This window comes from Sminthopsis crassicaudata, chromosome 2 (assembly GCF_048593235.1).
Source record: "Sminthopsis crassicaudata isolate SCR6 chromosome 2, ASM4859323v1, whole genome shotgun sequence".
NCBI lineage: Eukaryota > Metazoa > Chordata > Mammalia > Dasyuromorphia > Dasyuridae > Sminthopsis > Sminthopsis crassicaudata.
The window spans coordinates 314,639,565-314,665,057 of record NC_133618.1 but is presented as its reverse complement, the minus strand read 5'-3'; the positions used below and the strand labels follow the sequence as shown (position 1 = coordinate 314,665,057).

General features: G+C 40.8%; 1 protein-coding gene across 1 annotated transcript; it reads right to left on the bottom strand.

Moving 5' to 3' along the window:
* Positions 1-550: 550 nt before the first annotated feature.
* SYNDIG1L (synapse differentiation inducing 1 like) lies at positions 551-23,057 on the bottom strand. The gene is made up of 4 exons (XM_074285120.1): positions 22,744-23,057; positions 5,148-5,647; positions 2,614-2,751; positions 551-1,554 (listed from the first exon to the last, which is right to left on the bottom strand). Exons 2-4 carry the CDS (start codon positions 5,556-5,558, stop codon positions 1,396-1,398), a joined length of 708 nt encoding a protein of 235 aa, XP_074141221.1. The 5' UTR covers positions 5,559-5,647; positions 22,744-23,057; the 3' UTR covers positions 551-1,395.
* Between the last annotated feature and the right edge of the window lie 2,436 nt (positions 23,058-25,493).

Here is a 25,493-nt window from a genome sequence, read left to right as displayed (position 1 = left end):
ACACTTATTAGCTGTGTGAACCTGTGTCACTTAACCCTGTTTGCCTCATAGATAAAATGAGCAAATGGCAAACCACTCCACTGTCTTGGCCAAGAAAATCCCAAACAGGGTCACAAAGTTGGAAACAAAAACAACTTGGCAATAATAACAACAACAAAACTGTGGGCGACTCATATAATTTCTTAAAGCTTCAGTTTTCTGCTCTATGAAATGAGGCAGTTGGACAAGATGTTCCTTGTAAGGTTCCTTCTGGAAGCTGTCACGGATCCTATGATCTTCCATGTCTTTTAGGAGGAAAGGGACCTCAAGACTGAAGTTTCAACAGCAAATCTATTTGCTCTTCCATGTCTGCCTATGCACTGAATGGATTCTTGATATTCCCTCTTTAGAGAAAATAAAAGTAAACATTTTTAAGAGGTTTTTAATGACCAACCATTAATTAAATTTTTTTTCACAGCTCAACCATGGTCCACCAGGTGGCAAAAGGAAACATTACATGATATATCAAAGAAGATTATACTAGAGTGTAAAATTCCATGAAGATAAAAGACACACATTCTTTAAATATTATATCTCCTTCAGTATCTAACCTGTGCAAAGCACTGGGCAGGAATTTAATAAATATTTATTTAATTGAATTGAAATGGATATTTCCCATATTTGGTGAGAGAAAAGCAAATGCATCCATTTTTGTCATAGCCAAATGGGAAATTCAAGATCCATGTTGGGGGGATCGGGTCTGTTTCCACAGCTTGATTGAATGTCAGGTGGCTGTCATGTGGTTTTGATTAGATCCCCTACTTCTTCCTGCTTGTCCCTTTATTCATCAACAACCTTAAGAATTACACCATTCCATCATTCTTCCATGTTCCTCGCCCTTCCCTTGAGACTTGGGAGGGTGAAGGAGTTAGCAATTCTCAATGTATGTGGAGTTGTCTCCAGCAAAGAGACAGAAATGGGTGGGGATGAGATGTGTGTATGTTTCAGGCTTACTCGCATGCCAGAGCTGGTACTAGGCCTGGTATAACTTGATTAGGGCTTTGACCACTATGCCATCTTTGATTTGGAAAACAGGAAAAGGAAGCCCCTGAAATAAACTTTGTACCCCTTATTTGAGTGGGGGCCTACATGAGGGGAGAACTAAATAATGAGGTGAGATCAAGAGTCTCTGAGGTTAGACAAATGTGGTTCTGATAGCATTCTCTTCCCCAGATCCTTTTGGGGGACAGAAATGGGTTCTTGTTGGAAAGTGAGAGTTCAGGGCTCCTGGCTCTTATCTGCAAACACCAGGATACTTGGAGTACTAGTACCCATGGATAGAGAGATTCAGGGCTCTCCTGAACCACTGACAAGGGAGGGATTGAGTGTTGTTCAAGGGGGGCAACCAGGGTCCCATTAGCCCTGGCTGCTCTTGGACAAGTAAGCCACCAGAGCTACCACCACTGCAATATAGACACCAGTGCCAAGGGTGATGGAGAGGATGGCCAGGAAGAAGGCCCGCCGAGAAGTTGTGCTGGCCAGGTGAAAGTCCCCTTTGGAGATGGCCTTGCTGGTCTAGGAAAAGGAAGACACAAAAAAGACCGCTGTTATTCTGGAGCCATCCTTCACGGGCTACTTGAGGATGGGGGTGAAGGCGATGCAAACCCATGAGGGAAAGAATGTCATTCCCCAGGGAGTCTTCCTTCTTTTGGCCATTCTCTAAAAAATCCCTGATTTAAGCCAACCAGAGGACAGGACTGAATCACTTGAGTTGGGTGCCATTAAAAATGGGATGAGCAATTTTTTGGGAAAGGCAGGGAAGGGCCATTCCTATTTGTCTCCAATTAAGTATGATGTCTTGGATAATCTTGGATAATTTATACAGCACCCATTTCACCCCCAATAGTTACCCAAGTGAAGTCATGTTTGATAAAAGACACCTTAAACTATCAAGAGTAGCTTTGAATAGGAAAAGAATATTTTAACAAATAATTTTGTTGGGTTGTGGGGAGGAGAAGACACTGAAAAAATGAAAGAACGTAGTTCCATATGCTACAAAACCAATATGGGGATTGTTGAAGAGTTGGCTATACACATATATAATCTTTCTTTCTCTCTCTCTTGTTCCCTCCCTTCCTTCCTCTCCGTTCCTCCCTCCCTCCCTCTCTCCCTCTCTCTCTCTTCCTCCTTCCCTTTCTCTCTTCCTCTGTCTGTCTCTGTCTATCTGTCTGTCTCTGTTTCTCTGTTTCTATCTCTCTCTCTCTGTGTCTCTGTCTCTCTCTGTCTCTCTCCCTCTCTCTGTCTCTGTCTCCCTCTCCACATATCTCTAAATATATATATATGTATATATCTATCTATCTGTCTATCATCTACCTATCTACAGTTATGTTAATTAGCTATTTCTCAGGTTTTTACTAGACGCAGCTGAGGCAATCCCTTTCCAGGCCCAGAAGTACTATCCCCAGGACTAGGAGTTATTATTGCCCAATTCACAGCCCTCCTGAGGCCCAATTGCCTGGGCGTAGAAGGCCTAAGATTTAAAGACCCGACTTTCCTATATGGTGTAAAACACAGCCGGGATGGTCCTTTCATTTGGAAAAAAAAGTCATGCTCCATCGTGCAAGTGAGCCTTACCCTTTGTGAGAAGTAGAAGGCAGCAATGCCCAAAGGCCAGAAGCAGCAGAGCATGGAGAAGATGGCTAGCCCCAGGTGGTCCCGGGGTGGGAGTGTGAGAAAACCGTCTTCACTCTCACTGGCACTGGAGGAGTCACTCTAGAAGAGAGCAGGAGAGCCATTAGGCTGTCTATGCCAGACTTCCTGCCTTGGGAGGCAGGAAGGAAAGAGAAAGAGTCCCAGAAATCTAAACTAAGCCTGAGGATGAGAATATCTTTGATATTGGGTCCTAGATTTGAGATATTTGTCTTTTTTCCCTTTAGGACAGGGATTCTCAAATTTTTATGCCATGAGCCCCTCTAGCAGTCTAATAAAATATTTATTCAGTTTTATCTTTTCCCCCAATTCCCTCTACCCTTTTTGCCACTCATTGAAAAGACAGAAAATAGATAAATATTTTTAAATGCATAAGATACACAGGACCCAATTATATTGAAATATAATTACCAAAACAATAATTACCAAATTATTTTAGTTACCAAATAGTTACCAAAATAATAATAATAATAAAAAAAAGTCAGAGATTCCCTAACCTAGTCACAGAATCCTTAGGGACTAGAACTTGTGCCTCAGAGTATTCTCCTGTATCCTATTTTTTACATAAAGTAGGAGTTAGCCTGGGGTGACCTGGGTTTAAGTGTTAGCTCTGGTTGTTGTTCATCCTTCATTCTGGAAGAGGACCTATGTCATTAGGAGGGTGACTTGCCTGTGAAATGGATTTAAGTGAGACAGAGCTATGCAAAGTCATTAGTTTCCAATTCTAATAGATTTGTGAAGGAGAGAGCCATCCAGAAACAGGACTAAGGGACTGAATGTGGATCACAGCCTAATATTTTCACTTTTTGTTTTTGTTTCCTTGGTTTTTTTCCTTTTTCATTTTTTTCCCTTTTTGATCTGATTTTTCTTGTGTAACATGAAGAATGTGGAAATATGTTTTAAAAAATTGCATATGTTTAACCTATATTGGATTATTTGCTGTCTAGGGGATGGGGGAAGTGGGGAGGGAGAGAAAAAATATGGAACACAAGTTTTTTCAAGAATGAATGTTGACAATTATCTTTGCATGTATTTTGAAAAATAAAGTTATTTTTAAAAAATGCTTTTAAAAAGTCATTTAGTCTCACTCTCTCCTACAGAATTATCAGAGTCCAGTAGCAAGACATAGACCAGAACAACTGGCCCTCAGCTCTTAATTTATGCTGATGGGGTGACCCAGCCTGGAATGCACCCCTTCCTTTTAATTCTTCCTCATAGAGTTTTTCAGTTTAAAAGGTAGCTCAGGCACCATCTTTTGCATGAAACTTTTCTTGATTTCTCACAAGTGCTGGTGTTCTTTCCTCCTAAACTACATTGGGTTTGATTGCTTTTGTATATATTTGTATTATTTATTTTACATTTATACTGTGTATATTTTATATGGATTTGTCTCCCCCATTAGAATGTGAGCTCATTACAAGTAGGGATAGCTTTATTCTTTGCACTTTTATTCTTAATGCCTGGCATAAAATAGTAAGTGCTTAAAAATATTTGTGGACTGATTGATTACGAGGAAATGTTAAGTTAAATAATTTTGAGTGATGATGATGATAATAGTGCAGCAGCAGGAGTTTTCTGTGAATGAATACTCATGAGGATCTCTTCTGTTCTGGGGCTCTGGAGGGGCTGTTATGGAAAGCTGGCCCAATGGCCTCTCAATTGCTAGCATATATATATATATATATATATCCCAAAGAGGAACAGCCTAACAAAACAGTTTCCTATCCTAACTCTGCCACATAGGATACTTGGGGAACACACTTCCTATTGGATTTTAAGAATGTTCTAGGTCATGACAATCCTGAAAAGTGAGAGCCTGGGAAGGAAGTGCTCCCCACCCCAGGATCTTTGGACCCAAATAACCAGGGGCTAATTCCACACTGGGTCCATGGGTAGCCTCTTCAGACCCCCTAGATACACAATTTCTTAAATTTTCCCCACTCTCAACTCCTTTTTTGCCCAAGAAATTTTTACATGACCCCAGATATATAAAATAGGTATACAAATCAAATATTAATAATATATCACAATAAATCATAATTTTGTGATCCCCATATTCAGTTATGTGAATGAGGGGCTTATGTGGAGTTGCAATCCACCATTTAAGAGGGCTGGGCCACCTCTGATCCAGCTTTAGAGATGTGTCAGGTTGAATGACAGCTTAAGAACCTAAGACTGTTGCCTTAGTCTGGGGGACAGCAGCATTTTCAAAAGAGAAGTTGAAATATGGCACAGTATGCAAATAGTCTAGTGTTTCCCATGAATACACATGGAAAGCAAAAGAGTAGGAAGCTATAGATATGAATAGCAATTCTTTTAGAAATGAAAGTTGGGAGAATTTAAGCCATTTACCCAAGTTTATACAGTGATCAACAGAGGCAGAGACAGAACTCTATTGTCCAAGCCCAGGGGATGCTTCAGCCTTCTTTCCTCACCCCACAACTTCCCATCAAACTCACCTCATCATCATCTTCTTCCTCCACCTCCAGAAACTCATCTTCCACTTCAAAGGACACCGTCTGAATCTTGGCATCCTCCTCAGTCTGGTCGGGTTTCTGGGCTTCAAGGGGACAGGCTTGGGGCTCCTTCTCTTCGGTGAAGGTAGTCTCACAGCTCTCTCCTTTCCACTCCTTCGTTTTGTCCTTCATGAGGAGAAAGTTGGACCCGTACAGTGCCTCGACAGCCAGCTGCAGGGACCCTGCATCTAACAGTTGGTGGGTTCTGGCCTGGCCAGCACCGCCGAAGAAATAGGAGTAGAGCTTCTGCTGGCAGTCCCAAGTCGGAGAGTCCTCCCGGAATGGATACGAGTTGGCGAGGTGTCCGTTACTCCTGGCCAGCAGTGGATTGTGCACGTCATTGAGGCTCTCCATGCTCGCAGAGGGGGGAGGAGAGGAGCTGGTGATGCGAGTGTTTGACTGAGCCACAGCTGGGGGTGGGAGTGATGCCTTCAAGAAGCCTGCTGGAAGAGGGAGATAGACTCAGTAGTGGGGTTCAAGTCATTCAGTCATTAGTAGAGAAGAAAACCTGGTTTCAGGAATACAGTCCTAGGCTTTAGAGCAAGGACTTTTTCGTGCTTTGATTACTCATGCCTTTAGGGTAGCTGGGCAGCACAGTGAATACAGTCAAGATTTATCTTCTGAGTTCAAAGCTAACCTGGACACTTCCTGGCTGTGTGACTGTGGGCAGATCACAGCCCATTTGCCTCAGTTTCCTCATATATAAAATAAACTGAAGAAGGAAATGGCAAACCACTCTAGTACCTCTGCCAGGAGAACCCCAAAAGGGACACAAAGAGTCAGATGTGACTGAACAACAACATCTATTGATATGGCATGTGCTGATTTCTACCTTATAACAAGTCTTATGGAGAGGAGACCAGATTCCTGAGCTCAGGGTCCTAAGCTTGGTTAGTCAAAAATGGGGATAGGATCAGGATACATAGAAGGCGTTCAAGAAGTGACTCTGGGCAGATTTCGCATTGCTCTGACTTCAGGGATCCTAGCAAGGGAATAGGAGAGGGCAAGCCTTCCCTGATTCCAGGGACAAAGAGGGCTGAGGGATAATTGTGGAAGAAATGGAATTAAAGAATTTGGGGTCATAGGATCATAGATCTAGGACCAGAAGGGACTTAACAGGCCTCCTAATCCAAACATTTTCTAGAAAAGGAAACAGAGGTTCCAAGAAATTAAAAGGTGGTAGTAAATGGCAGTGAGGCTTGAACTCGAGCCCCACAACTCTGAGTTCACTAGGAATGTTCAATACTTTTTAATATTATATCACATTGCCTTCAAGAAGCCTGATGAATGTGGAAATATGTTTAGAAAAAGTGCACATATTTAACCTATATTGGATTACTTGCCGTCTAGGGAACGGGGGAGATGGGGAGGGAGGGAAAATATGAATGTATGTATGAATTTGGGCAGGTACCACGACTTCCCCTGGGCCTCAGGTTCCTCATCTGTATAAAAAGGGGAAGAAACAGAGGAAGAGTTGGATGAGATGACTTCTCAGATAACTTTTAGCTCTCGATGCATGATTGGTATTGTCAATGACCTATGGAACATGGTTAGTTCCTATTCCTTCTGTCCTGAGTTTATGAGACATCAGCAACAATCACTGTGAGGTCCTTTGGACAAAACAAATCTATCTGTGCCTTCTTAAAAGCTTGGCTTCAAGCTTGGCCAATTCAATGTCATCTCTCCACTTCTTTTTCCTAACTGGGATCTTAGTAAGAGGAAGGAGAGAGGAGAGTCAAAGAAAAAGAGCAATTGAAATTGAAATTTCTTTGCCCAGTACGAGATCCAAGTGTTATCCCTTTCCCCTTCCTCTACCCATATTTATATAATCCAGTTTGGGAAAGTTTCCTGTTTATTTTCTTCACCAAGAGTAGAGGAATGAACCAAACTTCTAGTTAATACATATTTTTGAACATCTACAGTCTGTACAGCACAAGGTGTAGGATAAAGAAGAAATAAATTAATTGTTTCCCATCTTGAGGGAGTTAGAGGATGGATATAGGCAACGATGACTGGATTTAAAGCTAGAAGAAACCTTGGAGGAAATGGCATTCTTTCCTCTTCACCATCTCTATAACTTCCTTCCCACCCCACAGAAACTGCCACCCTGTGGTCCTTGCTTTCCTAATTGGTTGCTGCCTTTCCCAGACCACTATTCCAAGAAAACCCCCACTTGTGTTTCACTTCACTCCTGATTGCAGCCAACTTCTCTGTAACCTTAACAACCTCCTTGCCTTTCCCCCCACACCCACTATCTCAGTGGGTGTTCTCCTTCCATCTCTATAGTTCTGAAACCATGAACCATGGTCAAATCAGCTCTGCCATTATTTCTGGATGGGATGGATCAGTCTACTTCCTTAAATCCCAGTGACCATTTCTGTAATTTTCTACACCACAGGTAGGGAAACTTTTTTTCTGCCAAGGGCCATTTAGATCTTTATAACATTACACATGGGTCATATAAAATTATTTGCTTATAGAACTCAAACAGTAGGAGGCTATTGTACCTAGCTTTCAGTTCATAATTATCCCATTTTCTTAGCAAATGATTTTGACCTGCAAGCAGGATGTTCTCCACCCCAGTTCTAGACCAAAGCACTTGGCTACTGTTCTCTCTCATATGTTGTTGTCCTCTTTAAAATGTGAACTCCTTAAGGGATGAACTGTTTTTGCTTTTTTAAATATATATATATATATATATATATATATATATATATATATATATATATATATATATATATATATATATATATATTCCCAGTGCTTAGGTTTGAGTAGATTTTAATATATGATTTTTCATTCATTCACTCATTCATTTTTTAAGTCATTCAGTCATTCATTGACTTGCCCAAATTACACAGCTAGAAATGTGCAGGTTAGTATTTAAACCCAGGTCCTTTGATTCCAATTCTGTCACTCTTTATACCAAGATAAAAACAGTGTGACTTATGGCTGTTAGGGCTGAGTGAGGGAGGCACAAGGGGGAAGTATACCTGATGCAGGTAAACCTTGTACACTCACCGAGTTAAGGCATTATGGAAGAGATGAGGGCAAATTCGAGGATTTGCTAGCAAGAAACCACTATGGAAGGCAGCAGCCAAACTAAAAGGTAGATCTATCTCAACATGATCTGGGTGAAAATGTTGGGATTGGCCAGCAATTGATGTGTATGGCTGTTGACTCAGGGATGGATACTACTGGGATCACCAGAAGTAATGCATCATTGCTCTCTGCATGGCTCCTGCTGGTGAGGGGCTGAGTTCTTTCTGCTACAAGAGGAACAGATGGAGCTGGAGGGGAGCCGAGGTTGCAGTGGCTGCCGTAAACCAGCTGAATGTGTGAGGAATTAGCAGGGGTTTCACACCAGGCTTCAGAGAGCAGTTTCCTCTCTGAGCAAGGAGGGATTGGACAGGAGTTCTCACTTGGTCTTGGGTGAGGATGGCATGGGAATGAAATCTCAAGGGGGATCACTGAGTCGCTGTCCTGGGTTTTCAATCTGTAAGAAAGTCAGAAAACCCTCACAATGAAATTTGGGCCATCCCATGCTACCAGGATTTTCAGAAGTGACCAAGTTCCTTCCTCTTCCTCTAAATCGTTTTCTTAAAAAGTCTTCTTTTCTTTTTCATTTTAGACAACTAGGATTAAGTGACTTGGTGCAGGGTCACACAGCTAGCAAATACCTGATGCTGAATTTGAACTAAGGATTTCCTGACTCCAGGTCTTGATGCTCTATCCACTGGACCACCTAGCTTCCCCAAGTCTCCTCATACCTAAGCCTAGGAATAGGATATCTGACACAGTTTTTTTAAAAGTACCCAGGTGTCTAGTCTTACAACTTAGATGTCATCCTCAACTCCTTATTCTCTCACCCTGGATGGTCAAGTCTTGTCCTGTCATTTGCATCTTCAGTAACATCTCTTATATAAGTCCCCTTCTCTCTTTTGACATTGTAACCAGCCTGGTGGAGGTCTTCATATCATTTCACAGTTATACTTTTGCAGTAGCCTGCTGGTTAAGTCTCCTTGCCTCAAATCTCTCTCCTCAAACATTTGGCTGTCGGTGACCTTTCTAAAGTGCAGCTCTGACCATATCATCCTCCCTGCTATTCAATAAATTGCGCCGGCTTCCTGTTATCTCCAGGAGCAAACAAAATCTTCCCTTTTGCTTTCATAACTTGGCCCCTTCCTAATCTTTCTGGGCTTTTTGTACTTTAATTCCCTCTTTGTATTCTATGATTCTGTGACAGTGGTCTGCGGGATATTCCATGTCCTGACTCCAAGCCTTTTCATTGACTGTCTCCTGTGCTAGGTAAGCTTTCTCTTTTTGTCTTCTTGTCCTGGCTTCCCTAGGTTCCTTCAAGTCTCAGACAAAATTTCACCTACAAAAATCTTTCCAAATTCCTACTTAATTTTACTGCCTCCCTTCTGAGATTTTTGGCAGCTAAGGGATACTACAGTGCACTGGACCTACTAATCAGGAGGACTTATCTTCCTGAATTCAAATCCAGCCCCAGACACTTATAAATTATGTGCCCCTGGACAAGTCACTTCACTCTGTTTCCCCCCATTTCCTCATCTGTAAAATGAGCTGGAGAAGAAAATTGCAAACCTTAGTTTCTCTGCCAAGGAAATTCCAAATGGGATTGCAAAGAGTTGGACACAACTGAAAAAATGACTGAACAACCCTGCAAGGCACATAGTAGGTGCTTAATAAATGTTTGTTGACCAACTGGCTCTGGAGGATCCTGCCTGATATTCAATCTCTGTGTGATCTTAGGCAAATCACTTTCCTGGGTCCCAATTTCCTCATTTTTAAAATAAAAGGGGGCCAGATTAGAGGGCCTCTATGATCCCTTTTAGAGCTAGAAGGGATTTCAATTAAAATTTTAATTGAAGCTTTACAACAACCTTATAATGTAGAAAGTGCAAGTATTATTAACCCCCTTTTACAGATGAGAAAACTGAGGCTCAAGCAGTAAAGTGACCTATCTATGTTCATATAGCTAGGATCTGGTAGATCCAGAATTCAAACTAAGGACCCTACATCAAACTCAGTATTCTTTCCTTTACAATTTTTTCATAGTAGATGTCCTAAGTTGAAGTGTCCTTTATTGAGTAACTAGTAGTACTTGCAACTAACTGATGCTGTACATTGAATTGTGCTCTCCCTTATAGGCATTTATAGGCATTTCACTAACATTGGAAATCAGAAGGCCCAAGGTTCCATTCCAGGCTCTGCTACTAACCTGAGGCAAATCAATTAACTTTACCTAGACTCAGTTTTTCTCATCTATAAAAAAAATTTTTTTTTTGGAGGGGGTGGAGCAGCAACCTGGGATAGATGAGCTCTAAAGTAATTTATAGCTCTAACTCTTTGATTTCATGGTTCTGTGTGATGAAAGGAAGGATCAAAGATAGCTGGAAGCACTGTGGTCCCATCTTGGAATCCAGGGCCCAGGGATTGTCTCAAGAGAACACTAAGAATTTCATTCCAGCCCACTTAGAGGTTATATGGCCCTCCAACTTGAATTGTAACCCTAATTCATTTTACAAGCAATCTAACAATTAGATACTATGCATCTATCAAAAATTTAGAGTTGGAATTTCAGAGGAAATTTCATTTAATTTGAAAAAGGTCACCTTGACAAGTGGTTATTCAGTCTTTGAAGTCTTCCTGTGAAGACTGCCACCTGCCACCTGTCCACTTTGGGACAACTCTAATTATTAAGAAAATTTCCCTAATACCAAGCCTAAATTTTCCTCTCTACAACTTCTACCCGATCGTAGTTCTGCCTTTTAAAGACAAATAGAACAAATATAACATCTCTTCCATGTAGTGGACCCTTCCAACATTTGCTAATTTTAGGGGGTGAAGCTATATCTGCTCTGGGCTGGCTTCTGTTTATGTCTGAAAGGTGGGAAAGGGCAGGGAGTTAGACACAGGAGGAGGTAGCCAGACCAGGTTTCCTGGGGTAAAGAATACAAATCTACTTGTGATACTTGCCCCTACCTTATATCTCCATTTCCTAATCCCAAACACATAATAATATCTACCCAGTGCAGGGATAGGGAAAGAAACCACTAATTCCTCATTAATCACCTGTTTCATTGAGATGAATCATTTAAAGTCCTTTTCTTTTCTAAATGTCAATAATTATTTATTTTGACTCATTTTTAAAAAATCATGTCTGATTCTTTGTAACTCTATATGGGGTTTTCTTGGCAGAGATATTGAAGTGGTTTGCCATTTCCTTCTCCAGCTTATTTTACAGATAAGACAACTGAGGCAAATAGGATTAAGTGACCTGGCTAGAGTCACACAGCAAAAGTGTCTGAGGCCAGATTTGAATTCAGGAAGATAGATCTTCCTGATTCCAAGCCCAGTACTCTATCCACTGTGCCACCTGAAAAGTACTTTATATAGCTCACCTTGCATTTCTATATATCTACATCTATCTGTCACTTCATATAATCTCATTTGCTCCTCCCAACAACCCTATTTTTCATAAGAAAACTGAGCATGAAAGAAGTTAAGTGATTTTTGCAGCTAGTAAGTGTTTGATTAGGATTTGAATTCAGGTCTTCCTGACTTCCAGTCAGACACTCTATTACAAACACTATTACACAGCTAGCTTCTTCTACAGATGCAAGTATCTCCTTAAGCTGCAGCTACATCAAACCTGCAGCAGGTCTCTTTTCTGCTCTGTATTGTTGGGGTGAAGAAGATACCAGCTCCGTGGCATTACTTATTCTATAATACCAGAGATTAGGCCATAATATTTTCCTCCAGACACCCACAGCCTTTTGGAGTAATCCCAGAAAAGAGAGCAAGAGGTAGGGCCTAAACTGTAGCATTTAGTGCTAAAAGATATCTTAGAGAACATAATAACTATCATTAATATAACACTTTTACATTTGCAAATATTATCTATTTTTATCCCCAAAATAGAATCCTGGGAAGTAGGTGCTCTTATTATTTCTGTTTTTCAGATGAGAAAGCTGAGGCAGATGGAAGTTACCCAGAGCCATCCAACTAGTAAGTATCAGAAACCTTAGAAATTGTAATTTTCCTGTAAATTTCCTGAGTCCAGGTGCAGCATTCTATCCACCATGTTGTCTAGGTGCATTTTAGGTGCCTGCATCTAGCATAGTGTGCTCATCTTTCAGATGTACCCCCTAGCAGTTAGAAGAAGCCTGAGAGATTACCTAACCCAACCTCATGGATATGCTGTGTTGTTCTGGACTTTATACCTTCATTCCTCATGTCTAGACTCAGGAAAGTGATAGTCCTGCCATATACCCTGCCCTGGTAAAGCTTCATTCATTGAGAGGACTGTTCCTCAGTTCTAGGTGTGACATATTAGAAAAGGTGTTGAGGAACATTAGATGTGTGCCATTCAGAATGTTGAGTAGAATCTGGAATAGTTCCAGAGTCAGGCAAAAGAATTGGAATTTTTAGCCTTGGTGGGGGGAGAGACTTAGGTTGAAATGAGAAAGATCTGAAAGTATTTGAAGGGCTGTAATATGGAAGAATAGACATTCTATTTGATTCTACTGAGAAGAGGAAGGAGCAATGGCTAGAAATTGCAGGGATTTAAGGTGAGTTAAGTCTGGAGATAGTGAGTTCTTCATTGGAACTCTTCAAAGAGAATCAAGAAGATCATTGACATCATGGGTGATATCTTGACTTTCCAATAAGGGGATTTAAGTGAGGCAGAGTTGAACAAAGTCATCAATTTTACTTCCTTTGGCTGACTTACCAAAGTCCAATGGCAGGTCAAAAATCAAGATATCTTAAGATGGTTGGAGATGCAGTGGATAATCTTGACACTCTTTGATTTTTAATCAAGCTCCAAGTGCTCCATGGCTCCTGAGTCAGCTGCCTTCGTGGCACTTGAAGCATTGTTCTCATCTACTAGGGGAAGTCTTTAAATATTTAATTGGGGTAAATATTTAATTAACTTACCAATAGGCCTGTTGGTTACCCTCAACTTGGTTTGGCCTGTCTGTTCAGGCACATTACCAAGGTGCAGCTGCTGCTCTTGCTATAGCTTCTTGGAGCCATTGGTGAGAGTTGCTAAAAGGAGGATTCCAAATGTGATTGAGCAGTTTTGAAATGGGCTCACACCTCTGATGTGCATTAATTCACTGCCAAAGTGGGGACTGGAACCCAGCTCTCTTGACAACGTCTTGTCCACCATACCAGGCTATTTCCTGAGGTCAAGGTTGCCATAGGAATAGTCATCATAGCAATTGTCATGGGTTGTTGGGGAGTCTGAAAGCTTTAAAATAAAGAGATTTGCTCATTTGCTCTAGGAATATACAGTGTGTGTGTGTGTGTGTGTGTGTGTGTGTGTGTGTGTGTGTGTGTGTGTGACTATTGAGTTTCAGTCCATCAAAGCATCCAAGTCAGCCACAAGCTCAGGCTTATTGGAGATTCGGCTGCCTTTTCTAAAAGAAACAATCCTCTCTCTGCATTTCTCTCTACATGTTGACTAAAGTCTGTCAGAAATGCTCTTATGCATGTTCCAAGCAATTACAGGGAGATAGACTGAATGATATAGTTTACTCTGTCAGCTAGGGAAACTTTGCTTAGAACAATTTCCAATTAACCTTTATTATAGTATCACAGATGATGAGAAAACATAGTCAATGAAATGTTGATTTTCAGTGAAGCTTTTGTAATACCTAATGAAAGGAAACAATGATAATGTAATTCTTAGTAATAAAAATAGACAGCATTTATATAGCTCTTTAAGGTTTATAAAGTGCTTTATGCATGTAATCACATTTGCTTTGTATAATACACCTGTAAGATAGGAATTACTTGTACTCTCTATTACACTCTTATGAGATAGGTGCTATTGTACCCATTTTATAGATGTGAAGAAATTGAGCCAAAGTAAGATTAAAGTGGACTTGTTCAGAATCATATAGTTTGTGTCTAAGGCAGGATTCAATTTCAGTCTTTCTGTCCCCAGGTCCAATGATCTATCCACTGTATCATCTAGCACCCTGAAACATTTATCTCCCACATTTAGGATCTTTAGGTTTTAATATTTTGGTCTAGATTTTTTTCTTGAAACAGAAAGTCTTCCCTAAACTGACCAAGGATTCATTCAGACCGCAACCAATCCTTTACTGTTGGGTTCCATAACAATGCAAAAGATAAAAAAAAAGGAGATGAAGTATTAAAAAGATGATTTTTTGAGAGGAAAATCATAGTATCATAGAGATAGAATTATTGGTTATTTTAGAAGTCATCTGGGCAGCTGGGTATAGAAGTGAATAGAATTTTGAACTGGAATCAGAAACACTCACCTTCCTGAGTTAAAATCTGGTCTCAGATATTTTTTTATTTTTAAAATTTAAATTATTTATTATTATTATTATTATTATTATTTTGCTGAGGCAATTGAAGTTAAGTAACTTGCCCAGTGTTACAAAAAGGAAGTATTAACTATCTGAGGCCATATTTGAACTCAGGTCCTCCTGACTTCAGGGCCTGTGCTCTCTTAGATATTTTTTTGGCTGTATAACTCTGAGCAAGTCACTTAACCCTGTTTGCCTCAGTTACCTCATCTGTAAAATGGTCTAGAGAAGGAAATGGCAAATTACTCCAGTTATCTTTGCCAAGAAAATTCCAAATGGAATCACAGAGTCAGACACAACTGAAAAATGGCTAAAAGAACAACAACAGCATTAATTTAACCCTTATTTTTAGATAGAATTTTGAATTTCAAGTTAGGAAAATAGCATTTGAGTTCTACCTCAGACAATTCCAGGATGATTCTGCGCAAGTCATGAAATCTCTCTCAACATCAGTTTCCTCATTTGTAAAATAGATTATTAGAATTATTAGATTATTAGAATCTAGTAAGATAGAATATGTGAAATGCTTTGCAAATCTTAAAATAAACAAATATAATTAATTATTAATTAATAAAATAAATGCTATCTATTATTTTTCAGATATGAAAACAGATTCAAAGTGGTTTTGCTGAAACTGGTAAATGAAGGAATCTTTAAGATTCAAGCTAGCTTCACATATAGACTATACACACACACACACACACACACACACACACACACAATCCAGTGTTTCCTTCCCCCTCCTCATTATATCTTATCACCTTTCGATGTATTTATTTTTGTATTTGAATATTCAGTGCATGGATATCAATGAGGTGGCTACAGAGATATGCTGGGGTAAATATTTAACAATTGGCTCTTAGAGGGGAAAATATAGGGACTTTTAAGATTCATCTCCATTAACAATTTCTCCTTGATTTCTTAAGTCTAGACAATCAATAGAATAATAAATCAAGCCCTGATTGGAGCATTTGCTACTTTCTGAAGTGTAAATAAATGCTCACACAGACTCCAGCACAGTATTGGGTGGAGAGGAGAGGAAGGAAGGATGTATATAGAATATCACACAACAAGGTGGTCACTTGACAAGCATAGTCACTTGAAAACTTACTCCCAAATGAGGGCTATTATCTTCTCTTAGAGATTTACAGGTCAGATTCCCCAGAAGTCTAGTCATACCGGAAACAAAGAGTAAGAACTGATTTAATTCCTAAGAACAAGGAGCTGTCAGAGAGGCTTATGTGAGTGCCCAGATCTGTCACTGGAAATTTTGCCACCTGGGGCAAGAGGCAAGAAAAATATTCTGATATTCTTAATTAAAGGAAAAGGGGAAGACAGACTCCAGGACAACAGTGCAAGGTATCAGGGGAAGGAGTATACATAGATCATTTCAGAGCTTCCAATCCAACAAACATTTATGAACATGTGTGTGTGTGTGTGCGCGCGCGCGAGTGTATTCATATCTACCTACCTATCTTTCTTTCCATCCATTCAGCCATCCATCTAGCTATCTAAAAGGCACTGGGAATATGAAGGCAACATAAAAAACAGCTCCTTTCCTCAAGGAATTTGCATTATATTGAGGGATAAAATATGTAGATAGATGTATATATACTTGGTAATTTAAAATGAAGACAGCACCAGCGACTAAAAGGAACAAGAAAGGTTTCTCTTAGGAAGTAGTATGTGAGTTGTACCTTAAAGGAAGACAAGAACTCTAAGAAGAGAAGATGAGGATGGAGTATACTGCAGTTTTAAATGTCAAGCTAAAAGATTTATATTTTAGCCTAGAGACAAAAGAAGGTTCTTGAGCAGAATAGTAACATGATAAGATATACTTTAGGAAAACTGTCTTGGATACTGTGTGGAAGATGGATTAATGAAGGGGAAAGCTGGAAACTGAGAGACAAAGTAGGAGGCTACTACAATACTAATGACAGATGATAAAGATTTGAATTAGTATTGTGGCTATATTAGTGAAGAGAAAGGGATGGATGTGTAAAATGTGGAGACAGAATTAATAGTGCTTGGCAAATGATAAGATCTAGCAAATGAAAAGAGGGAAAGGTGCAGGATGACCCAGAAGTCAGAAAGCTGAGTGACTGGAAGGATGGTGGTACTCTCAATACAAGCAAAAAATTGGGAAGATGGCAGATTGGGGGAGGGGGAGTGAGTGAGAAATGAGTTTTGTTTTGAACACATTAGATTTCTGATACCTTTGAAACACTTGAATTAGAGATGCTTAATCTGTATGTAGTTAGTAATATGGGACTGGACTTCAGAGGATAGACTATAGATTTTTTTGGATAGGAAACTCTAGAATGAGAAAATTAATTCTACCAATGTAAGTTGGTAAATATGTCTTTACTAAAGATGACATTCTCAAAAGTTAAGTGAGTTGTCCAAGATGACAATACCAGCATTGTTAGAGGAGGAACGTAATTTCAGGTCCTTTTTGCTTTAAGGTTATCTTCTTTCCACTTGATAAACTGGATTGGAACTGGCTAAATAGATTTGGGAGTCATCTGCAAAGAGACAATAATTGAACCAATGAGAATTGATGAGATTACCAAGAGAGCATATAGAGATTTACCAAGAAAAATGGGAAATGGAAAAGGTTGTGTCACTAAAATTTAGAAAACACTTAAAATCCAGGAGGAAGGGCTAGTCATCATGGCAAAAGAGCTAAAGAGAGGTCAAGAGGGATGAAGAGTAGGACAAATTGGATTTAGCAATACAGAAGTGCTAGATAACTAACACTTTGGGAAGAACTACTTTAGTTCAATGAGGAGGTCGGAAGCCAGACTGCTAGAATTAAAAAATAAGTAGGAAAAAATGTAGAGATAAAGAAGTAGCAGAAGATGTAGAAGTAATAAATGTAGATAGCTTTTTCCAAGAGTTTGGCTACAAAGGAGAAAAAAGTTATTGAAACATAGTCTCCCATTTTAAACAATTTCAGTTTGAGAACATCTGGGATAGTCCCATAAAATACCTGCATTTCCAGGTTCTGGCAGGAATATATCTGTCTAATAATTTAGCAGTTAGGTACCAATTCAGCAGCAGCCTGCCAGGGAATATTTTCATAGAATGGTAGAAAGAGTGCTGGATTTGGGACCAGTATACCTAGTTTCAAATCCTAGCTTTACCTGTGACTTTGGAGAAAGTCAAATTACCTTTTGGGGTTTTAGTTTTCTCATCTGTACAAAAAAAGTACTTATGCTAGACCAAGGGCGCTTAGTTTATTTTTCTTTGACATTATGATGAAGCTTATGGACCTCTTCTCAAAATAATGTTTTTAAATAATTGAAAGAAATGCTTGTCTAATTGGAAATTAGTGACTTTTCCAGCATTCTCATCTTTTACTTCCTTCCACAGTCTGTACTCTCCAGTGATACTGGCCACCTTGTTATTCCTTAAAAAATACACTCCATCTCCCAACTAAACATTTCACTGACTGTGCTCTTTGGAATTTTCTTCCTCCTCATCCCTGACTTCCCTGTTTTCCTTTAAATCTTAACTAGTTCCACTTTTTATAAGAAACCTTTTCTAGTCATCCTTAATCTTAGACCTTTAAAACTTTAAACTTTCTTTCCCCTTATGTTTTGTTTGTACGTAATTATTTGCATGTTATTTCTTCCATTAGACTATGAGCTTTTGGGGGAAGGGATGGGGGGGAGGTGTTTTTCTTTGTATCACCAGCATTTAGCAGTTGTGCCCAACCTGTAGTGGAGCCTTCAGAGCTCCTATTGATATGATCAGTCACAGTGAAATACACTGTGTATTGACCTCAACATTGTGATGTCATTTTGGTTCTTTTTGAGCAACAACTTAGCACATTACCTGATTCATAGAAGATACTTAATAGAGGCTTATTGTTTTTACATGTGATTCCTCACCCCCATCCATGTTCATGGACTCCTTGTATTCATAGACCGTTGGAGGGATTCATGGATACTAAGAACCCCTTTGCTAGGGTTTCTTTAAAGTCCCTTTTAACTGAAATGTCTATGTCCCCACCCCTTTAATCAAAATTGGGGAATAAGGAGTATTTGTGTGTAGGTATGACCTCTCCCTCCTAGATGGGAATCAGAGGGGGAGGCAGCTAAGGCTGTCTCCCCAATAAGCCCTGGAATTGCCAAGGGTGAAATTGCTTGGAGCTTTGGAAAAGTGGCACCATGTTCACTCACCAGTCAATTTGGTCAATTTCCAAGCAGTCACCAAATCTTTATTCTCACTGATAAAAACCTTGTTTTTTCACTGAAGCAGTTCCTTCCCAACCACTTAAAGGCAGAGTGGCGCATCTAATGGTGGGAAATAGCACATCAGGCCCATAGGGTAAGGAAGAGGATGTGACAGAGGGAGAAATGGGAGGAGGGGAAGCAAAGAGAGAAAGGAAAACAGAAGGAACAATGACGAGAATCCAGTGGCTATACTAGGGTCAGGAAAACAATTTTCTTTAAGATCAGAGGATTATGTCCTAGGTGGGATGATAACTGACTTCCTTGCAAAGGAAGGAAAATAGAAGCAATGTTAGGGAATTTAACAACCTTTTTTCATCCAGAGACAAAAGCAGTGTCTTTGTCCTAACAATGATGTTTTCCCTCCTCTGAAAGATATCCCTCCAAAAATGTACATGTACCAGCTCTTTATCTTAGCATTGTTTAGGGGAAAGAGGACTGAGCTAAGAATCATAACACTTAAGATCTGATGTCATTCTGTGTAACTTTGGGCATGTCATTAAAAAAACAAATAAACCTCTGAGCCTCAGTTTTTCCTCTATAAAATGGGAAGGAGAACATCTGCCCTGCCTATCTTGCAGCTTTGTCCCAAGGATCAAATTATATAAGGGGCGTGAAAACACTTTGTAAAATGTCATACAAATTTAAGGTCTCAGTAATGTGCAGTTGTCCTCAGATGATCTCTGCCACTGTCTTTTTCTCTCTGTAGAAATGCTAAGCTTTCCATTGTCGATGGTTAGGAAATGAACAGGTTTGGATCTGGGGCAGTTATTACAGGTGCCCTTCATCCTGCCAGTTGCTACTGGTGGTCTCTTTGCCTTGCCTGCAGGAAGACAGACAAGAGTAGCCCAATCCCTTATTACCAGCTACAGGCAATCAGTCCTAAAAACTGATCATGTGGAAAATAAGGCCCAGCTCCCTTGGCTTTCTCTTGCTACTGTTTTATTGAAAAGGTTAGTGACTCTCCATTATCTGGGGAGAATCTTATTCTCAATAGCTCTACACAGACAGCTGTAAATCAACCCATTTTTAAAGGGCTAATACTGGGAAAGGGTAGGGGAAGCTGGTCCCCCAACCCTGGACATGTTTTGGCAGATCAACTGGGGAGGTCACCCATATGGATTGATTACTCAGCACCTCCCAGGAACCAATTAATGAGAGTTTGAGTATCTGTCAAGGCCTGCCACTCTCTTATGGAATTATTATTGACAACAACTCTTTTTTTTTCAAGAGGAGAACTCCCTAGGGAATAATCCCTTCTTTTCCCTTCCCCATTTTTCATGGCCTCTCTGCAAGGAAAAAATGGACCCTGTCCAGGCTGAGTTTGAGATGAAGCCCCTACAAGAATGAAGCTAATTGTTTCAAGGCCATCCTTTGACTCTTGGATGTGCTGAGGTTGGGGGTTTATTTAGTATTGGTTCCATCAACAATGCTTTAGGAGCAAGAGGAACAGAGGATGTCTGAGAACAGGGGTCCTTGTTCCCTCTAATCTCTCCAAGTCAGAACCCAATGTTTATGTCTGAGCTTATTCAAGACATTGATGGTTTTTTTTGAAAAGTCACTCTAAGGAAATAGTGGGAGCTAGTTAAGAAAATAGTAGGAAAATAATTTATTTTTCTATAGCCTATAATTCTTTTCTGTTCTTTTTTTAGACCACTCGATTACTCAATACAATAATAACTCACTCCTAAGACTGAATTTAAAAGCTACTCTTAACCTGTGTTTAATTTCTATATGCAGAAAGGCTTGGGAATCCATATAGTCAGAGGAACTTTAAAGGGAATCTTTGATTCTGTAGAGTGCAAGTTGGATCATCTAATCCAACTCTCCTACTTTACCAATGAAGAAATCGAGGCTCAGAAAAGTCTACTATTAGAGTCAGGAACTAGGCCTCATTAATGTGCTAACACAGGATTCTCAGAATAAGTTTTCCCCTATGATACCTCATTTCTATGTGAAACTATGGTTTTACAGATTCTGCTAAACCAGAGGGATCAATAGTAATTTAAGTGAGGAGATGGCAAGGCTGGCACTGGCCAGAATACCTTGTCTAGAAATCGTCTGTGTTACTATTGATCCAACATTGAAAGTATATCTGCTATTACAAAATTTTAAGATAGAGCTTCAGATTGACAATTATCCTGGAGGCACTGGTGTCAACCTGCAAATGATTTATCCCTCTGTGAACAAATTAAAGTGAGTGGAGCTGATAACTGGGACAAGATTGGTGATCCAGAGAGTAAAAGTGACTTGCCCATGATCACTCAGCTAATAATAGAGCACTTGAACCAAATCTTCTGAATTCAGTATTCTTTCCACCATACTACTGTTTGTCTTAAATTTAGCTGGATTTAGGCTTCTGGCCTGGTCATATGAATGTTTCAGAGCAGGAAAGGGATCCTAAACAGTGTTAAACTAAAGAATATCATCATGCTTTAGTATACAGAATGTGTATTGGGACCACATTTTCTAGGATTACAATTAAAACAAAGCCTTCTAGTCTCCTAAGATTGTTTAGGAAGTAAAATACTACATTGGAGAAATAGAGCTTTTCTCCTTCAGAACCATAAATTTAATTCCCCCCCCCCAAGTTCCAAAAATCCTACCTGGATCATATTTTCCCTTTGGATTCAATTGTAGACCAAAAAGGAACATGCTATGGGGGAAGAGGGGGAAAGGAAGAATACAGGAATTGCTGTTCAACCCTTGGGGATAAAAGAGGTAATCTTGATTTGTTTTGGAAGAGGGTGAGGAGTTCTAAGAGTTACTGGGCCAAAGCCCAATTGCCACTGTCCTCTAAGAGAGGTAATTAACATTCTGACTATCCACCTTTTGTCTGTATGTGAGTCTATCTGACGAACTCAAAACATTTTTGCAAGCATGTGTTTATTCAACTTTACCACATCTGAAGGAAAAAGAATTAGAGATTCCTTCTTCATTAGCCAAAGGGAAAAATCATGGCACAGAGAGGTTGAGTGCTTTGCCCATATCACACAGCATCTAGATGTCTAGTAGTTAACAGCCCTGATTCCCAACCCTTCATTGTTTACAAAAAGGGCTAATGTGAAGAAGGGAAGGAGGATTTAGGGATTTTGAAGAGACAGAGCAAGCTTAATTCTTCTGCCGAGAAATCAGTAAATCTTAACTTTGCTTTGCTCCTGCAGGTGATATATGTCCAGGAGAAAGGCACCAAACTCTAACTAGCCATTTTCTGACCAGCTGGATCAGGTGAGGTGAAAGGTGAGGTGACTGGGGAGCACTTTGCTATTGCAGGTTTGGGAGGGCAAAAGAGGGCATTACCGTCTAAGGGAGCCAGGGATGCTATGGTTCTGAAGACAGGCACGGGGAAGTCAAAAAAGGGGAAGAGATTCATAGTGTGAGCATCTTCTCTCTCTCTCTCTCTCTCTCTCTCTCTCTCTCTCTCTCTCTCTCTCTCTCTCTCTCTCTCTCTCTCTCTCTCTCTCTCTCTCTCTCTCTCTCTCTCTCTCTCTCTCTCTCCCCCCCCCCCTTTCTCTTTCTCTCGTCTCCCACCACCTACTCCGGAATGGTAGAAAGAGGTGGTAAGAAGGAGCGACAAGGCTTGGGTTTTGTATTTGACCTGTCTGAATGATAGAGGCTAACCCGGTCTGGTCTGGGTCACAAGGCATCCTACCCGAGTCACTAGGTGAGTCCTGACTGAGGACGGGGTGCCAGATCTTGGCTCCCAGAGTGTCTCTGTCCCCCCCCCCCCCCCGACCGCTCCCTGGTAGACTATCTCACTCCTAAGAGGCTGGGGATAGGTGATGTATCCAGAAAGGAAAGAGGACCGCAAGAGTCTCCCTGATCCAGAGCGCTATCCCGCCCTGCCGCGCCGCCGCCCCCAAGCGAGGCGCTCACCTCATGCGTGTCTCCCGGTCCAGCTCGCCGCCCCGCCCCAGGATAGTGCCTTACCTGGTAGGTGGCGTAGGTTCCCGCCTCCGCCGGACCGAGGAGCTGCAATCCAGACATGGTCCTCTGGTCCCCGGGTGCCCGTGCCTCCCCGAGAGGGCTAGAGCTCTCTGGCTTCCAGCTCAGCTCGGCGCCGCCGCTGCACGCTCCAGCACCGCGGACAGCTCCCCCCAGCAGGCTGCCAGGCGCTCCCCTGGCCCAGTCACCCTCCTTAATCGACGCCGGCTCTTCCCAACCTGGTCCGGGGAGTCCCGCATTACTGCCCCCGGGGCCGCTGTTTTACACAGTGGTTTCTCCACCGATCTGCCCTCAGGGCCCGGACTGGGAGACTGCTCAAATCACAGCCCGCGCTCTCTCCGACTTATAGGCGAAGCCGAGAAGTGTCCCTCCTCCTCCTCTCCTACTTCCTCCCTCCCCATCTCGACTGCGCTGTCTCTGGTGTTTTCCCCAAACCACCCCGCCTCCGCCCCCTTTCCCTCCTCCTCCCCCAAGGTTGTAATCCCGAGGGAATCTCGGGGAAAGGGACAATTCTGAGTGTGGGAAGTCACTGAAGTGCCCTCCCCCACAGAGGGGATTGGGGGCGCAGGCTATCAGGTTAGAGTTGGCCTGACCTGGTTCCAGAGGAGAGGAGTTTTACTCCCCAGGGATCATGGAACAAAAGCTTGGTATTTTTTTTTTTCTTCTCAATATATCAAGTTTGTGGGAAGGGGCCAGAGGGACCCAGAAGAAAACATCTCCGATAGATTCAAATCACTTAGCCCAAATAAACTACCACCCTGGATTCTGATGGTAGATATTACTGCTGAGCCTCTGTCAGGGATATCAGAAAGGTCATGGGAATTGGGAGAAGTACTGCAGGACTGGAAAAATGTCCAAATTTGAAAAAAAAAAAAAAAAGGAGGGGGGGGAAGTGAGGTAATTAAGTCTGCAAACTGTAAGCTAGGGAGCTTGACTCAATTCCTGGGAAAATTTGAGAATGGATCATTAAAGAGATGATTATTGAGCCAAAGGAAAGTGATTATTACAAAGAGACAGTCTGATTTCAGCTAGAACAAGTCATGCCAGACTAACCTCATTTTCTTTTCCGACAGGGTTACTAAATGAGTAGATCAAGGAATGTAGTAAATCTGGTTTACTTTGATTTCAGCAAAGAATCTCATGTAATGTTTTTTGAATTGTTCTCATAGAAAAGACAGGGATGTGGCCTATATGATAGATTCAGAATTGGATGAATTGTCTGACTCAGAAAGTAAAATGGTTAACGGTTCAGTGTTTACTTGGCAGGAAACTCTGGTTATATGCCCCAGGGAATCTTTGTTTGGCCCTATGCTACTTAGAAAAATTTTAATGACTTGGATAAAAGCATGGGTGGCATTATTATCCTATTTGAAGATGGCACAAAGCTGGGAGGGATAGCTAACACACTGAATGACAATCAGAATCTAGAAAGATCATGATAGTCCAGAATGTTGGCCTGAATTTAATAAGATGAAATTTGATAAATGTAAAATCTTAGTGTCAGGTTAAAAAATCAACTTCAAAAGTATTGGTTTGGAGGGAGGGGGCATTGTTAGAAAGTAGTTTGTCTGAATCAACAATAAAATGATAGCCAAATAAAATGAATGTGACCTTGGAATGGCTTCCAGAATAGGAAGATGATAATTCTTTCTCCTTTGGTCAGATCACATGTAGCACATCATGTTTAGTTCTGGGCTCTAAGTTTAAGAACACTGACAAACTGGATAACTTCCAGAGGACCCAGGATAGTGACAGCCTTGAGGAGCAGTTGAAGGAAATGGAGAAGGGAAAAACAAAGGACAAAAAATGACACCTTTGTTTAAGTGTTTGAAGGGTTGTGATATGAAAGATAGATTAGATTTATTCTGTTGGGTATGAGAGAGTGGAAGTTGGGGCAGTGAGATGAAAATTGTAGAGTTTTGATGTTGAGACAGTCCCCAGCAATTAAAGTGGTGTGTCAGGGGCAGCTAGGTGGCGCAGTGGGTAGAGCACCAGCCTTGAATTCAGGAGGACCCGAGTTTGAATCTGGTCTCAGACACTTAACACTTTCTAGCTGTGTGACCCTGGGCAAGTCACTTAACCCCAGCCTCAGGAAAAATAAAATAAAATAAAGAGGTGTGTCAAAGCCAGCTTGAACCTTAGTCCATTGTTTAATTTTCAATATCAGCATTTACATCTTGGAAATTGGCAAATTCTATATTTATCATTTTGTTTATCATCTAGGCTTACAGTGATGTAGAAAATGTTAATAATATGCTTTAAAATTAACAGTGTGTCATGGACACATTTTCCCCCAGAGAGATGGCTAACATTTACCAGCACAGGGCAGTCAGGTGACACGGTGGATAGAGCACCAGACCTGAAGTCAGGAGTGAATTCAAATCCAGACTCAGATACTTAATAGCTGTGTGATCGTGAGCAAGTCATTCAACCTCGTTTGCCTTAAAAAAAATTACCAGCATATTCCTGATGAGAGCTATCCAAAAGAGGGTTGCTTCAGGAGATATGTGGTTTTCCCTCACTGGAATTCTTCAAGCAAATGCTAGAATACCATTTGTCAGGTATGTTATGGTGAATATTCTTTTCTAGTAAGTATTGAATTAGCTAGTTACTGATGTCCCATCCAACTCTAAAATGCTGCAATTCTACGTCTCAGAGTGTTGAAGACCAGGTAGCCATACTGCTTCTAATTTTGTCCTTTGCCCTTACTCCGATACTCCTTTTTTTTTTTTTGT

Bases quoted from the DNA above. Each gene is read 5' to 3' on its own strand.
- SYNDIG1L (XM_074285120.1), bottom strand. From the start codon at position 5,558: ATGGAGAGCCTCAATGACGTGCACAATCCACTGCTGGCCAGGAGTAAC. The intron at 2,752-5,147 runs GTGAGTTTGATG...GCTCTCTTCTAG, and splicing joins AGGAAGAAGATGATGATGAG to AGTGACTCCTCCAGTGCCAG. The intron at 1,555-2,613 runs GTAAGGCTCACT...TCCTTTTCCTAG, and splicing joins CCTTCTACTTCTCACAAAGG to ACCAGCAAGGCCATCTCCAA.